The sequence below is a fragment of the Argiope bruennichi genome, chromosome 9 (assembly GCF_947563725.1).
Source record: "Argiope bruennichi chromosome 9, qqArgBrue1.1, whole genome shotgun sequence".
Taxonomy (NCBI): Eukaryota; Metazoa; Arthropoda; class Arachnida; order Araneae; family Araneidae; genus Argiope; species Argiope bruennichi.
Window position 1 is genome coordinate 63,165,804 of NC_079159.1, and position 13,711 is coordinate 63,179,514.

Sequence of the window (13,711 nt, forward strand, 5' to 3'; positions counted from 1 at the left end):
TTTCAAAATATATTATCATTGAAAAAAGTAAATGCGTTGGAACATACATTTTCTCCTCAAATTACATGTTACAATAAATAATATTCTTGAAAAAGTATATTACTTTTTACTTTTTAAATCATATTTATTTTTACAGTATATGAAGGTATATAGAAAACAATATAATGTAAAAATTGGTAATTATATGAAAAATAAAAAAACTGACAATAGGTAAAATTGGCCCTTTTTTTATCGGCTTGTGTGACTTTCATAGCGCTGTTTTCTAGGGCATTTTCAACATATAAATTAAGAACTGCGTAGTATAAAAATCAACCTATAAATTCTGTATATATATATATATATATATCTTGGTATATTAATATATTTTATAAGTTTTTCAAAATACATTATCACTAGAAAAATTAATTATGTTTGAACATACATATCAAAATCAGTTGAATGTGAACTTTCATCGAAAAACTCTTCTGTACAATTATTCTTATCACTAAAACCACTTTCTGCTTCATTTAAAAGTGTCTGGAGCACTGCTTCATAATAGGATCAGTAAACTGAATGATATTTCGGGCCCACGTTTTAGCGCCATCTGCTAAGCCTTGTTTATCACTGGGACACTAACAGGGAGATGCGGTCTTAGAGACCGCACTCGAAGAAATAACTGAATTATTTTTAAAAGCATCTGCTGAAATCGGTTGAAAAAGTGCACGTGTATTGAAGGTCACAAAACAGGAAGCTACAGGGTCAATTCATTCAATTGACCTAAAAATAGAAAAGGGGTGACGGAAAATCCATCGCTACCGGTCTCACAGACCACACGTCCCCAGTTAAGGGTTAAAATATATCTTAAGTATATAGGACGGGACCATATCTCAATTCTAATAACATCTCGGTCAACTTCATATATCAAAATGAGAAAATTGGGGAATGCCAAAAAATTAATTTCAGAGAGGCAATACTGGCATCTTACACGTATTCATCTATGCTTATTAGTTTTCACGTGAAACCTAACCTGGATATAATTGCTTCGGACCCGACACGTGAATTTTTTGTGAACGTGGTGATTTTTTTTTTCCTTCTTTCTTGTAGGTATGCCTCCTTAATTGCTTCGCTTATTTCTCTTTAGGCTCCATTTCTGATGCTCCCTTTGAGATTTTTTTTATTAATGAAAACACAAATAATTGTCTGAAAGCAATTCAAATAATATGAGAGAAGCAGTTTAACCTTGGCCACAAGCATCTTACTTTAGCTTTGGCATTTGAAGAAAGCACAGTACAATGTTTACTAACATTGAAAGATAGATTTTAACAAAGTTTGTTACAATCGAGCATACAAAGCATTATGTGGGTATTCTTAGTACATGCAAAATGATGATAGTACTAAAATTGCTAAGAAAGAAAGAAAATATTTTTACGGTCTTATTTTTCAATGCCAATGATATGGTGTTTTTTAGAAGCTCCTAGGCTCGATGGCCTTTCATCTTCTATTCGGCTAATTTGATGGATAAGTAACAGACAATATATGTTGAACGTAATTTTGAAGCTGTATTATTTAATTTTAATATCAATTATGAGGAATATATGTCTTATTTTTCTTTAATCTTCATATCTGACACTCACTTTGATATTTTTTTATTAATAAAAATACAAATAATTGTCTGAAAGGATTTCAAATAAAATGAGAGAAGCAGTTCAACCTTGGCCACAAACGTCGTCCTCTAGTCTTGTCACTTGTAGAAAATATAATACATTGTACACTAAATCAAAAGATATATTTAACTACGTTTGTAGCAATCGAGCCTGCAAAACTTTATGTGGGTAGTGTTAGTACATGCAAAATAGTGAAGTCATATTGAAATTCCTAGGAGAGAAAGAAATTAATTTTATGGCCAGACATTGAAGATGTTTTCTTCATAAAAGTTGCTTCATTTATAACTATAAAATTTATTAGTTTAATTCTTTTTTAGTTTGGTGATTGTTTTCTCTTTTGAAGCGTTTTTTTTTTCTTTTTATAAAGATCTTATATTGTTGTTCTGTTATATTTACAATAAGTTTTACTTTTCTAATTACCTTTTTTTTCTCACAAGTAATTATTTTTAGTATTCAAACAATCCAATAATTAAAACTTAAGCTATTAGAGTATATTTTAAATAAAATGAAAAAAGTTTCCAGCAAATTACTAAAATATTTTTTTCAGATAACCAGTTCCTTTTTTCCGATATATTACTATTCATTATACATATCTAAACATTGATTAAAATTTCCAGAATTTCAATCCTGTATCAAATTTATACATAATAATATCCCTTGTAAAGTACACCAATATTTAAATTTTGAGGTTACAAGAGGAAAAAATAAAAGTCAATTTACTTCTGTTTCTAAAGCGCATAAAAGTTTGAATTTTGTATTTGCATTGCCTAACTTCTTATAAATAAAAATATAACTAAAGTTCACGATCTTCCTATATGTAATTTAAATTTATTTTTGTAGCTATAAATTTTATCATATTGAGAAATTCGAAAATGACTGAATTTATCAAAAGCTTTAAATACAACCTAGAATTATTTTTAATGATTCCAAAGTGAAGTAAATGCAATTATATTAACTCTGTTTGGTATAGCATATGTTAAGTGAAGCATAAAAATTCCGAATTAATTCTTCAATAGATTTTAAAATATACATTTTACTTAATGGCAATGCATTCATTTAACAAGGAAAAAGATCATGGCTCAAACCAAATCTCACACACTATAAACAAGAAACAGATATAACTATATGAGCATCCCAATGAGAGTAAAACAAAATGTCAGTAGAAATATAATAAATATTACCGAAGTTAATCAAGATTAATTTTTTAATTTAAATTCTCAAATAAAATATTAACATAAGTAAAAGATCTTTTATTAGATATAACTCCAATAAAATATTCGATTTCATTGCCGACGTCTCAGATCTTTAGACAGGACACAAAAATATTTTATGTTCTATCTAAAGTGCATATTAATTAAAAGGATCAGAAATATATTAAGCATATTTTTCGTATTTTGATTTTCAGCTTTTAATAGTTAAAAGTCTAACATAAATTAAGTGAGTTGTTGTATTTTACAGTAACAAAATATTTTCATTTTTTGACTGTCAATGCACCAAGATGTGTTTCCATACATACTAATTCGACTTAGTCCTAAAACACTATAACTATTATCCTCTGGATTATGGCGAACAGTTCCTTCAAACACTGCACCGCCAGGTTTGGCGATGAGCGTTATCATATAATCGTCAAGAGGCGTAACTTCGTCGCCAACATAAATAGTTTTGTTTATCACTTCATTCTCTGTTCTAAGGTATTGCACCATGAGCTCATTGGCTTTGCCAACTCTTGCATCTATAATCGTATCTACTTCCAAAACTTCACAGATTCCACCATATGGTTGTAATTTATAGTTAATGTTGTCCACTATAGCTTGGGATGCATTTATTGCTTCAGGACTACTGAAGTCAACAACATCAAATTCTTGGCACGGGCACCAATGTGTTTGTATATATGCGTCCGGACAGGTTCTGTTTGGTGAAATTTCTTCAAAAAGACTTTTTCCTAGTGTGAACATTGATCTTATTTCTTCGCTTTTGCTTAAATCTAAAATATGCAACATTGTAGCATGTACATCAAATAGAGTCATCAGGCGATCCTGATTAGTTTGTAAATTTTTGGCTATTTCTGGGTACTGATCTAAGAACCATTTAGGAACATGAATATACATTAGTGGTAATCTCTCTTCAAATTTACCTACGTAAGTATGCCGAATTTTACCAAAACGCAATCCGTGGTCACTGAATAAAACTAAAAGCGTGTTGTTAAGTGCACCAGTGTTCAACAAATCCTCCAATAGACGCTCTGTCGGTTCATCAACCCAAGCAGCGTTATTCAGTTTATCATGAGTTACAGTAGAAATCATGGAAAATCCGAAGTAAGGTCTTTTATCCATTGTTTGAGCAAATACTTTTAAATAATCATAAATCATTTCAAAGTCTAATTGAGAATTTAAACAAAATTCTTTCAATGGCTTGACTGCATCTTTCCATATTTCGAGTGCAAGAGCCAATGGACGAAAATAATAGTCAGTTGGTGGGTGGTTGAAACCTTTTTTTAAGTAATTAAATGTACCTGCAAGAGGATTATCTTCAGCGTAAAATGTCCTGTATCCTCTTTTGGCATAAAGTTTCCAAATAAGGCTAATGTTATCAAAAAACATGGTGTCCATTACTGTTTCATTCCACCAATATTCAACAAATTGCCCTGTTAGCATTGGAACTAAATTAGGAAACGTGTTGTCCCCAACCTTGGTATAGCCATTCATCTCAAATGGCTTTAATTTCTCGTTAAGAAATGCGTGAGTCCTTGGAAAGTGTCTCAAAAAATTCAATTTTGACACAGAGTCAATTCCAATTAAAATAACATTTAGTGCGGGAGTTGGAGGTACCATTGAATTTCTTTCTTCTTCAACATCGTCCCTAAATCTCACTAGAGGAAGGTATTGATCATGTTTTTGTCCATTTATATTGCATGAAACAGCAACATAATCTTCATTGAGAGGAGTCCCAAATATTAACTTTGTCACATTGCCAGTTTCAAAAGCGAGTTCTCTGTCACTCCCTTCATCTTCATGACTTCTATATATTGGTTGATAGTAACAAATTAATTTTTCAGCTGTTGTATTGTAATAGGTCTCTAAAATAGTTTTGTTAAATGTTATGGAACCTCCTGGGTTTGATTTCAAGAATATTGGAGGACCAGGACAAACATATGGGTCTGGAAACTCTATAAGATCTTTTACGGTTGGATCCCAGGGATCTAGTCTTGGTATCTTGCAACCTGGAGTATCAATCAAAAGGACAGAATCTTTGCTTGTGCTTCGAATATTTGGTACTTTCGGAAATGATTTTTTCTGATTTAACTTAATATGCATATTTGTGCTTAACATTCCCATCATGCCAGTTCTGTTTCTTGCCAGGGGAACTGTCACATGTTCCATTTTCTTCCATTTATTGTCTTGATTTGGGGGAGGAAAATCTTCTTCAGATTGTTGTATGGTAGATAACGAAATTAGTTTCCCAACATTCGGGAAGGTAATAGCGGAGTTTTTTAAATGCAATTTTTTTTCATCTTCCAACACACCAATCTTTAAAGGTGAGGAAGATTTTCCTTCAGGACGTTGAATGATTGGTATTGTAGGTGCTTCCTCATGACCAATCGCGATTTTTTCTTCGATTTGTCTCATAACCTTAGTCGTAAATTCGTCCAGTTTTTGTTTTAAAGGAATGAATTCTTCAACTTCATACTTAGTTGTCTCTTTATTAATGTTAGTCTGAAAGGAAGAAAACATTTCTTTTTCTTCAAATGATTTTCGTATACTTAGGATGTGTGGCAGTTCCTCTTCAATGCTTTTAGGCATTTTCGATATTTCAGAGAAATACGCTTTATTTGAATCAAGATTTTGAATTTCATCATAGGAACTTTCATAAACATATGGCACTGGGGTACTTTTTAATATAGGTTTTCCTTTTCTGTGGAAGTGCCAACTGAATGTCATTAATATTAGAAAACAAATGATAACGATAATTAAAAAACGATGACGGCGAATGATAGCAGCCATATATGTTGGTATTCGTCGTGGTTCCTTGTACAAAAGCATAGGAGAACCTAAAAATAAAATATTTATAAGTATTTTTAAAAAAATGTATTATCAAAGTAAGAAATTATCTAAGGAATCTAATTCTTTAAAATCGTTTATCATACTAATGAGCTATTTTTTCATATTATTAGTTTTGGTCTTATTTTTTTAGTAGACAGAAAGTAGAACGATATTCATATACGGTTATTTTTTATTGGAAAATGTTTTAAAATTTACGTTTATAGTTTAGTAGGAGAGGCAACGAAAATTTTGATTTCGTTTTATATAAAATTAGTAAATAAACGAAGCATGAAATAAAACTTTCAAACTTTTACAACAAATCTTTCTCTATAGAAAATTATAAATGACGTTTAAAAGGATAAAATTCATAGTTAAAAGAGGCATAAGAAAACTTTTAAAATCTTTTTCTGTAGAGGAAAAAAATGAGAGAATATTAAAACTTCATAACTTCAACCACCAGATATATATTAACCATTAATTTTATAATATTAATCATTTATCCAATCATTAATTTTACATCCTGAATTAAATTTATTGCTTATATATTTGTCATATTGAAACTTAACAAATGTTCATCAGACTTCCAAGTTGTATAAATTGTAAAAATATTTTTACCAGCGCAAAGTTAAACTGGAATTATGTTCAAGTTATTCAGCTGCAGCAATAAAATCTAACCAATTTTATGAAAGAAAAAAAGACATTTATTAGACTTTTAAAGAAAATCTCTAAAGTAAGTTTGATCGAAGAACATTCAAAGCATTAGAAAGACTGTAATTGGGTCATGTATTTTATTGGAAAATCTAGAGTTGATGTACTTAGGTCACTGGCAAACTATGCAAAGCAGAATAGGTTCTATCAATAAATATTAATTCTGGGGCGAGTGAGAGTTTTCTATCGGGAAAATAAATTAGATAGAATGAAAAATTTTTGAAAAATTGTTTGAGACAACATCTGTAGATAATTTTTGCGATTATTTAAACACAAATACGAGATTTAATATAACATCGAAAAACCAAATATATTTATAAGCACTTCTAATTTATCATAATTTATTAAAAGTTTTGCAATTTACGCCTTTGATTTAGAAATAGGTTCTCCCTAAATATATGGATATATATCTAACGAGAGCGATTTTAAATGTTAAATAAATTTTAAATATAAATATATGTATTTAAAGTAAATTTTAAATATATGTATATAATTTAAATACGATTTACATATTACGTCTTTCCGATACGCTACGAGCTGCGGAATCAGCTCCCCCCCCCTTCTCACACAGGTGAAGTAAGGAAAGGCTTTCTATTTATGCAATATTATCTTCGAACTCTAATGACAACCATTATTGCTTCTTTATTGAAGAGATTCTACTAAATATGAATATTTCGAATAAGAAATTTCAAATATTTCGATGGAAAAGAGCCAAAGATATACGAAAGAAGAATTAAGGGGTTTCTCAATAAATATAAAAGTAGAAATTAGGTAATTTTATAACGTTTTTCTTTGCTTTTTAGTTTCGTAAATTTCATACTGGATCTTATAGCTATTTTTAAAAATATATGCTACAAATTAAACATATATCGGAACATGATAAAATATCAGTAATTGCAGTCATTAACAATATCAGTAATGTTAGTTTTTTTCCTTCATTTTCCTTCGTCTATCGTCCAAATCGAAACTGCGTCTGAATTTATTGTTCGCTCCTTTACTGCCTGTTACTTTATAATATTTATGAAATTAAAAGTTCTTAGTTAATATTTAATTACTAATCTAAAGCAATATCCAAAGTTTGATTTTATTTTCTGATTTCTTTCAGCGATATTTTCCTCTCATATACTTCGTGCCTTATATTAAGCGATTAAAAAGACCCTCCATCACACCCCGAAAAAAAGTATAAAAATGTGGGTATTCCGAATACTTCAAAATTTTGCTTTATATGTGTGGGAATATAGAGTGGAAAAGGTTGAATATTGCCACAGCGCTGTTTTCATTTGTTCATATTTTAATTACCAATAAAAATATTTTACCTTTCTAATCAATAAAATGTAAAATATAAATTAATAACTTACATTTTAATTAATTATTTATTTTAAAAGTGAAAAATTACGTGCTATATAAGAGTTTAAATTAATAAGTAAAAACTATTCACACACCACGCAATTTTGTTTTTGTCTGGTGTTTAAAAATTTTTAACTAATTCCTAAACAGTTATCATAATAGAAAATAGGAATTAGTCAATTAATTCCGTGGTTTGATTTCAAATGTAATAACCTTTTTTCATCCAATTGTCAATTAGCTTTACTTTTTTGAGTTAAAATGAGTTTTAAATGAGTTAAAATGAATTTGAGTTTCTTCCAAGAGAGTTCCACGGATCCCTGGAGTGTTCAGAAATGTCTTTAAGGTGTAGAGAATGAAGAAAAGATAGAATCTTAGCAAAACCAGAAGCGCTAATTCTAGAGAAAAAGACAATCGCACTACGAATACTGAAATCGAAGAATGATATACTAAATGATTCTACACAAAATGTATCTACTTTCATTGGATAAAATAAAGGCTGATAAGAATTATTTTTATATTTTTAAAAGATATTTCTGATTTAATAACGTCACTTTTTTATCTTTTTATTCCGTACTTTTGTTATAGCTCATTTCTCTTTATATTTTATTTGTTTCTTTTCATTTATTCAGTCTCTTTTGAGTTAAAATGAGTTTTAAATGAGTTAAAATGAATTTGAGTTTCTTCCAAGAAAGTTCCACGGATCCCTGGAGTGTTCAGAAATGTCTTTAAGGTGTAGAGAATGAAGAAAAGATAGAATCTTAGCAAAACCAGAAGCGCTAATTCTAGAGAAAAAGACAATCGCACTACGAATACTGAAATCGAAGAATGATATACTAAATGATTCTACACAAAATGTATCTACTTTCATTGGATAAAATAAAGGCTGATAAGAATTATTTTTATATTTTTAAAAGATATTTCTGATTTAATAACGTCACTTTTTTATCTTTTTATTCCGTACTTTTGTTATAGCTCATTTCTCTTTATATTTTATTTGTTTCTTTTCATTTATTCAGTCTCTTTTGAGTTAAAATGAGTTTTAAATGAGTTAAAATGAATTTGAGTTTCTTCCAAGAGAGTTCCACGGATCCCTGGAGTGTTCAGAAATGTCTTTAAGGTGTAGAGAATGAAGAAAAGATAGAATCTTAGCAAAACCAGAAGCGCTAATTCTAGAGAAAAAGACAATCGCACTACGAATACTGAAATCGAAGAATGATATACTAAATGATTCTACACAAAATGTATCTACTTTCATTGGATAAAATAAAGGCTGATAAGAATTATTTTTATATTTTTAAAAGATATTTCTGATTTAATAACGTCACTTTTTTATCTTTTTATTCCGTACTTTTGTTATAGCTCATTTCTCTTTATATTTTATTTGTTTCTTTTCATTTATTCAGTCTCTTTTGAGTTAAAATGAGTTTTAAATGAGTTAAAATGAATTTGAGTTTCTTCCAAGAGAGTTCCACGGATCCCTGGAGTGTTCAGAAATGTCTTTAAGGTGTAGAGAATGAAGAAAAGATAGAATCTTAGCAAAACCAGAAGCGCTAATTCTAGAGAAAAAGACAATCGCACTACGAATACTGAAATCGAAGAATGATATACTAAATGATTCTACACAAAATGTATCTACTTTCATTGGATAAAATAAAGGCTGATAAGAATTATTTTTATATTTTTAAAAGATATTTCTGATTTAATAACGTCACTTTTTTATCTTTTTATTCCGTACTTTTGTTATAGCTCATTTCTCTTTATATTTTATTTGTTTCTTTTCATTTATTCAGTCTCTTTTGAGTTAAAATGAGTTTTAAATGAGTTAAAATGAATTTGAGTTTCTTCCAAGAGAGTTCCACGGATCCCTGGAGTGTTCAGAAATGTCTTTAAGGTGTAGAGAATGAAGAAAAGATAGAATCTTAGCAAAACCAGAAGCGCTAATTCTAGAGAAAAAGACAATCGCACTACGAATACTGAAATCGAAGAATGATATACTAAATGATTCTACACAAAATGTATCTACTTTCATTGGATAAAATAAAGGCTGATAAGAATTATTTTTATATTTTTAAAAGATATTTCTGATTTAATAACGTCACTTTTTTATCTTTTTATTCCGTACTTTTGTTATAGCTCATTTCTCTTTATATTTTATTTGTTTCTTTTCATTTATTCAGTCTCTTTTGAGTTAAAATGAGTTTTAAATGAGTTAAAATGAATTTGAGTTTCTTCCAAGAGAGTTCCACGGATCCCTGGAGTGTTCAGAAATGTCTTTAAGGTGTAGAGAATGAAGAAAAGATAGAATCTTAGCAAAACCAGAAGCGCTAATTCTAGAGAAAAAGACAATCGCACTACGAATACTGAAATCGAAGAATGATATACTAAATGATTCTACACAAAATGTATCTACTTTCATTGGATAAAATAAAGGCTGATAAGAATTATTTTTATATTTTTAAAAGATATTTCTGATTTAATAACGTCACTTTTTTATCTTTTTATTCCGTACTTTTGTTATAGCTCATTTCTCTTTATATTTTATTTGTTTCTTTTCATTTATTCAGTCTCTTTTGAGTTAAAATGAGTTTTAAATGAGTTAAAATGAATTTGAGTTTCTTCCAAGAGAGTTCCACGGATCCCTGGAGTGTTCAGAAATGTCTTTAAGGTGTAGAGAATGAAGAAAAGATAGAATCTTAGCAAAACCAGAAGCGCTAATTCTAGAGAAAAAGACAATCGCACTACGAATACTGAAATCGAAGAATGATATACTAAATGATTCTACACAAAATGTATCTACTTTCATTGGATAAAATAAAGGCTGATAAGAATTATTTTTATATTTTTAAAAGATATTTCTGATTTAATAACGTCACATTTTTATCTTTTTATTCCGTACTTTTGTTATAGCTCATTTCTCTTTATATTTTATCTGTTTCTTTTCATTTATTCAGTCTCTTTATTTCTTCTTTCTTTTTTAAGAAAAAAAGAAGAGACCAACATGTCTGAAAAAAATTTCCCATTGGCTTGGACTACAATTTTTTTCACTCTGTTTTTAAAATAGACGAATAATTAAGAATCGGAAACGTATAAAAAGAATATCAAGAAATCATATTAACAACAGAAACCACAATAATAGATCATATTTCTAAATCTGAACATCAAAAACTAACCTTCAATAATCCACATATATTTTGCAGAGAAGAAAATTTGTTAGTCAATGAAAAAATCCCTCTTAATTTTGATAGCAACTATTTTTCATTAGAAATGGAGAGTGCATTGTCTAAAAAAATTATCGTGAACTGTTGCCAGAATACATCAAAACGGAAACACACAAACGAAATCGTATTAGCAGTCAAACTATTAAATATTTTGAGCTCAATTGAGACGAACTTAACAGCATAAAAAAAACCATTTCGGAATACGCATTTTCTAATAACGAAATTCTTCTTGAAGTTTTTTCTCGTATTATTGTCGCACTGCTAAATAAAATCAGAAATATGATTAGTGAAGCGTTGTCGAGCCCTTGCATTAAACCTGCAAATTTTCTGAGAAATATTTCAGGGAAATTGATCATTTACCATTTTCCGATAATACTGTTTTGTAAAGCATTGTGACAATAGTGCAGTTTTAAAGAATAATTGTTGTCTCTATTCATCTTTTCAATGCATCATGTAATTTGATGAACCTACGACTGTTGCTAATTTGGCCATTTGGATTGTTTTAGTTCTTTGGATTCTACAGTTCTAGAAGATATTCTATTAGGTAAATCTTTTTTAGAACAAACTACTAGAGAAAAAATATTTTAGCTTAAAAAATTTTGCAGAATTTATACGCGCATATTTGTGTCAATGGAATAAAATCATCATTAGGCTCTAGTAAAGGTGCAGTATTTCGGTTAATTTCAATCATATAAAACTTTAAATATAGATCTTTTTGTCTAAGTTACGATGTTCTTATAGTGAAATTATTTGTTGATTAATAATTAATAAACTATTGATTAACTAAATTAATTAATAAATTAAATTAATTTTTATCTAATTAACTTATTGAATCATTTTTCTTCAAGCAATTCTATCCTAGAACTATTTAATATACTAATACTAGAATCAAAAATTTAAAATGTTAAGTAATGTTAAATGATACAGTAAAAATGTTATATTTCATAAAAGTGAGGTAACTAAATTCAAGATTATTGATTTAGTTATGCGATGGCTATCTAGAGAGTATAAAACTCTGCTTATATAGTCGAAAATTAATTGGATGTCGAAAGGAAAATTATTGAAGTCATATATTTTATAACATGAATATATTATAAAATTAGGTGACAAAATATGATTGCGGTTTTTGGCTTACTTGACAAATATATTTACCACTTTCAATACAGTGGTTTTTCATTAATGTATTGAAAATTGAAAGAAACTATTATTACATTAGTGCTTAAACTAAGCATGTAGCCATTGTTTATCACAAAAGATGGGATGCAGTAATCTCCATATTTAAATATTTTTTTAATAGAAAAGTGTGAAAGTGAGCACCGATTTTGTAAAAGAAGATAAAAGAATTATGAGATAATACTTCCAGCAAAATAAGCTATGAATGGATGAAAAAAATGCATTTATGAGCTATGATAGATCAGATGATTTGATAATGAAGAAAAGTGGCCAGCTCATTGACATATCAACAGATATGAGATTGATATCTAAATTTTACAAAACGCATATAAAATATTTAAAACTTTCACAAAACATATACAAAAGGAATTATTCTTGAAAATAAGGAAAGCGTATATAAAAAAGGGAAAGAATAGTAATATTTATTATAATGAAATATGCATAAAATCAATCAAAAAATTCGTATCAATTTCGTATAAAAATTAACATGTGTTATAATCAGGTGCATATACCAAGAGATGTAGGGTAAAAAAAAAGTAAGTTTAATTTAACATTACGAAATCTAAATTCGAACTGCTTATACTCCATCAATCGCCTTTTTGAAAAGATAAAACTTTATATGTTCCTTTTAGTTAAATTTGTGAGAATTTGAATTTGTGTCAAAGAGGAAAATTAACTCACAGTAAATTTTAAAAAAAAAAAGGCCTATTTGCGTAAATAATAAAAGTGGCCACTTGCATTAACAAACGGTTCATTCATTTTTAATGCTGATTTTTATGAAACAACAAACTTTTAACTTTAATGTGCAGTGATTGATTTATGGGTTATGTCCAGTGTTCAGATACTATTTTTAATACAATATAAATTTTTAGAAAGTATAATTACGCCTTGTTAGTTTGTGTTCTAAAAAAATCACTATTAATAGTTAATTTTGACTAAAATGTTCCAAAATAATACTCGTATTTCCTTAATAGAAAGTAAAAAAGATTTCATACTTTGTTTAGAATTTCAACTTTCCTTCAGGGTGCAAAACCATTCTGTGATGAACATCTTTATTTTGAATTTGGATGAAATTTCTATTTACATTCTCATTATCAAGAACTGTCACGGACGGGAATTGCATCTGAAACAAAAGGAAACACATAATTAAAATAATTTTAAGTGTTTTATGTGATGTCATTAAAAAATAACGTTAAATGTCATTTATAAGCAGATATTTTTAGATGAAAGATAATTTAATTTATATAAAATTATAAATTTATTGTTAATTAATTGCATAAAAAATTTATTTTTTATTCAATATTGAAATTTACTTTAAAATGTGCTTGAAATGCTTCTTAAAATTAAATAAAAATAAAAAAATTATGCGATCAAAAATCGGAATAATTGAAAAATATTCCTTAAAATTTTGTAAGGAAGTAAAAATCATTTTTATGTTGTGACATTTTTGGAAATTATAAAAAAAAACTATCAAAATTTCGAATAACTCTTTATTAATTAAACTTTTTATTAAAATTTCAAGAAATTGTTCCAAGATGCATATTTTAACTTCCAAAGTATATATGCAGCAAATTTGGCAGTT

The 13,711-nt window shown here is 28.3% G+C and overlaps 1 protein-coding gene across 3 annotated transcripts in view; it reads right to left on the minus strand.

The window, feature by feature from the left end:
- Positions 1–222: 222 nt before the first annotated feature.
- Positions 223–13,711, minus strand: part of LOC129983955 (uncharacterized) — a 29,965-nt gene continuing 16,476 nt past the window's right edge. For all 3 annotated transcript variants that reach the window (XM_056093686.1, XM_056093687.1, XM_056093688.1), the window contains exons 2-3: positions 13,125–13,252; positions 223–5,691 (exon numbers count right to left, since the gene is read on the minus strand). In XM_056093686.1, coding sequence (XP_055949661.1) covers positions 3,077–5,683 — 2,607 coding nt within the window. In that variant the 5' untranslated portion in view covers positions 5,684–5,691; positions 13,125–13,252 and the 3' untranslated portion in view covers positions 223–3,076. The remainder of the gene's footprint in view (positions 5,692–13,124; positions 13,253–13,711) is intronic.